Consider the following 3,752-nt stretch of genomic DNA (forward strand, 5'->3'; position numbering starts at 1 on the left):
GTCCTGTTCTGTAGGAGAAGGATGGGCAATCTCCTCCTGTACAATTAACTGCCTCTGAAAACCTGCCAGAGGGTCAGCTGTGGGTTGGTTCTGACTCAGTTGTAAACAACAACTCTATCTATCTATTTATTTGTCTATTTAGCTAGCTAGCTATCTCTATAAACACACAGAGGCAGTGGTGGTTCAGTGGTAGAATTCTCACCTTCCATGCAGGTGACCCAGGTTCAACCCCTGTACAGCCACCACCCGTCTGCAAGTGGAGGCTTGTATGGTGCTAGGATGCTGAACAGTTTTCAGCGGAGCTTCCAAACTTAGATGGACTAAGAAGAAAGGCCACGGGGCCCAGTTCCGGAAATCAGCCAATGAACATCTTATGGCTCACAACGGGGCAGCATTTTGTTCCATTGTGCCTGGAATCACCAAGAGTCGGAGCCAATGGGACAGCAGCGAACAACAGCGACACACAAACACACAAGCAAGAACCATATATGTCAACCATATATTGAACAAATATTATTCGAGCTGTGTTTTTCAGTCACTTCAATATCATATACTGCTATTTTATGAACTTGGTTTTTTAAAGCAGAGAGTGAGGAAGGCACTCATGAAAGAAAGGGATGACAGAGAGAGGTAGAAACAGTAGTGGAAGTCAGAATCACAGGGAGGAAGTAGGGAAAGTGCCATTACAATGTAATTGCACGGAAATAAATGTTAGTAAACAAAATGTGTATGGCTGACTAAATGGAAAATTCATTTGCTTTGTAAACCTTCATTCAACTCTCTCTCACACACACATACACACACACACACACACACACACACACAGAAAAAAGACACAATCAGCAAATGCATTCATTCTCCCCATGAAAAGAGATGCGCTGGTACCTGCCAGGAGGGCGTGGATGTTCAGGCCGCGGTCCTGGTCCACCGGGCTGCACACGTCCATCATGTACGCGTGGCTAGGGTTGTCGGCCGAGTCGGCGCTGAAATCCATCAGCACCACCCCACACACGGTGAGCAGGATACCCCACTTGTGGTTGCTGGCCGTGTCAGCCAGGGCGGCGCCAATATCCCTGCCGTTGAGCAGAAGCGAGAGCCCCAGCAATGCCCCTGGAGACAGAGAAACCAGGAGTTAGCGGGAGCACAAAGGCCCGCCCCAGACCAGCTCCTCTCTCGGACCCAGGGACTCTGAATGTCACATGGCCGACAGGGCACACTGGACATCACCTGAAGACTCACCGGGTTTTGCACTCGACCAGGCCTTTGGTTTTCATCGGGCAGAGCAGGCCTGAGGTGAATGTCATTGGCTAATTTTTAAATTTCTAAACACTCTTGTTAAATGACTGAAGGGAGACACTCTCTTTTTCACTTATATGGGTTATGGGCCCCCCTGCCACCGTCCAGCAAGGGCCCAGAGTTTACTCTTAGAATTTCCTAAGAGGAAGCAACTGAGAGCTTTTTTTTTTTTTCCATTTGATTTCAATGCCAAGACAACAGACCTATAGCCAGGACAAGAATGAAAGGGCGTCTCCTTCCGAACCTTGAGGTACATTGGTCACTCCAAGCACCCAACAGAGGCTGCAGTAGGAATCCTGAAAGACAACAGGACAGTGGCCAGTGGCCATTGGTCATTGTATGGGTCTGTGTGGTCCTTTGGGACCAACATTGGAATTTGGCTTCATCACATCCCTGAAACGCCTACACTCAAAACATCTCAATTCATCAAAACAGCAAGATGATTAAACACAAAATCCTTAGTGTTAAGAGCAAAGGATAAACTCATGAATCACTTAAATTTCTATTTAGGACCCTGAATGACACTAATCAGACATATCCTTCTTTGGAACTCCAGAAAATCTGAGGAAAATCCAAACCACAAAAACTTAATGCTTGGCTTCTCCAGTGACAGCTGGACACATGCTGATGGTAATCCTCGGGGTTTGCTAACTTCCTGTTCAATAGTCTGGATTAGATAAAGGTTCTTACAATATCGTATGACCAGCCACAGCTGTGCTTTTCTACAGCCCCTTACTAGTGAGTGGAATGGAAATAACTGGCTGTACTCTTGTCCCCTCATGACCTGTAAGTTGCTTCCACTGAAGTTTCTGGAAACTTCCAGAAGTTTCTGGAAGCCATTCACCACTGGGGCCAAAATGGAGCTCACCGAGGATGGGGCTGATGAACCACACTAGGCTGTAGAGCTGGTCCGGCAGGCCCATCTGCAGGAGCACTGGGGTCACGTACGCTGTCTCCATGGCGTAGCTGAACTCAATGCCAAACAGAATGCAGCCATTGAAGAGAAGCTCCCGGAAGGACCTCTGGGGGTGCAGGTCCCCAAAGTCCACCAGCTCAATTGGACATGGGGTGTTGGGGGGCGGGGGCGGAGAGGGACGGATGTGCTTCCTCCTCTTGGGGTGCCGTTTGAAGTTGTTGGCCCGGTGGCTGATGTGCCGGGTCACGGACCCGGAGTAGCTGGAGACCTGAGACCTCCAGAAGTCCTGAGGAGCCAAAGTGGGGAAGAGGGCCTCTCCCGGAGGGGTGCTGTTCACTGGGGGGATCATCGTAGGGAGGGCTTGTGGGTGTCCCTGCGAGAAAGACCATTCAGGGACAACAGTTACTACCCAGGGGCTCCACTGTTGCAGGTGACGTTCTGAGTAGTCCCCACAAACACATCGGCTCATCCTTCTCAACTGGGAGAAGCTGAGTTCATGCTGGAGAACCTTTACAGTCAAATGGAGCACCCCAAAAGTCAGCCTGCTGCTTGTGGATGTTGCATCCCATCAGCCACAGACACCAAAGCCCTATTCACACTGAAGACCCGAATCCTTATGGTCCCTGCATGACACTCAAAGGGACCCTCTAACTGAGGCCCTGCCACAAGGGTAAGACAAAGGGCTTCTAAGGATGTGAGCTTGGACTACAACCCTTGTACCTCTCAGACCCCGAGGACATTAGCCTCTCTTAGAACCTAAGGTCCTCCAGGGCAAGTGTGTCCTTCCTGAAAGGAACCATGGGACCAGAGAGGAGGTGTCACAGAAGGAATTAGGTCCCCCCAAAAAAGAAATGCTGAAGTCTTGGCCCTTATACTTCTAAAAGGGAGCTCTGTAGCTTAGAGGTAAGGCATTGCATTGTCATCCCAAAGGGACACGGTTCAAAACCACGTACTACTCTGGGGGAGAAGGATAGGCAGTAGCCTCCTGTGTGATTTACTCCTGAAAACCCCCTGGAGGGTCAGCCATGGATCAGTTCTGACTTGAAGAAATACAACAACAATACTTGTAAATATGATCATGTTCAGAAATAGAGCTTTTCTTTCGTTCTGTTAATGAGGTCTTATCAGACTTGTTGTTGTTGTTATGTGCTGTAGAGTCCAAGGGACTATGACTCATAGCGACCTTAAAATTGTTGTTGTTGTTGTTGTTAAGTGCTGTTGAGTCATAGAGGACTGATAGCAACTCTATGAACGAAAGACCTGAACACTTGTATAACTTTCATCGTTTCTCCAAGTTCATAAAGTTTCCAGAGTCAAGCCATTTCAGAAGTGGATGACACTCCTGCTTCCAAGCTTGTTTTAATAGGGGAGCTTCACTACACACTGTCCACCATGGTTAACCATTATGACATTTGACACATCAGTGTTACAGTGTTCAGCATCACAACAACCATGTTACCTCTGTACAGCAAGTGGACAGACCAGTGTTATACCTTAATGTAGGGTGGGTCAAAACCCCAATACTTTCTGAATCGTGTCA

General features: G+C 48.2%; 1 protein-coding gene across 1 annotated transcript in view; it reads right to left on the bottom strand.

Moving 5' to 3' along the window:
* Positions 1-2,561, bottom strand: part of SLC45A1 (solute carrier family 45, member 1) — a 24,281-nt gene extending 21,720 nt beyond the window's left edge. The window contains exons 1-3 of the mRNA XM_006885780.1: positions 2,165-2,561; positions 1,500-1,592; positions 886-1,110 (exon numbers count right to left, since the gene is read on the bottom strand). Of these exons, the coding sequence (XP_006885842.1) occupies positions 886-1,110; positions 1,500-1,592; positions 2,165-2,561 (715 nt within the window). The remainder of the gene's footprint in view (positions 1-885; positions 1,111-1,499; positions 1,593-2,164) is intronic.
* Between the last annotated feature and the right edge of the window lie 1,191 nt (positions 2,562-3,752).

Source organism: Elephantulus edwardii, unplaced genomic scaffold (assembly GCF_000299155.1).
Source record: "Elephantulus edwardii isolate Elephantulus edwardi_28Jun2011 unplaced genomic scaffold, EleEdw1.0 scaffold00045, whole genome shotgun sequence".
NCBI classification, from domain to species: Eukaryota; Metazoa; Chordata; class Mammalia; order Macroscelidea; family Macroscelididae; genus Elephantulus; species Elephantulus edwardii.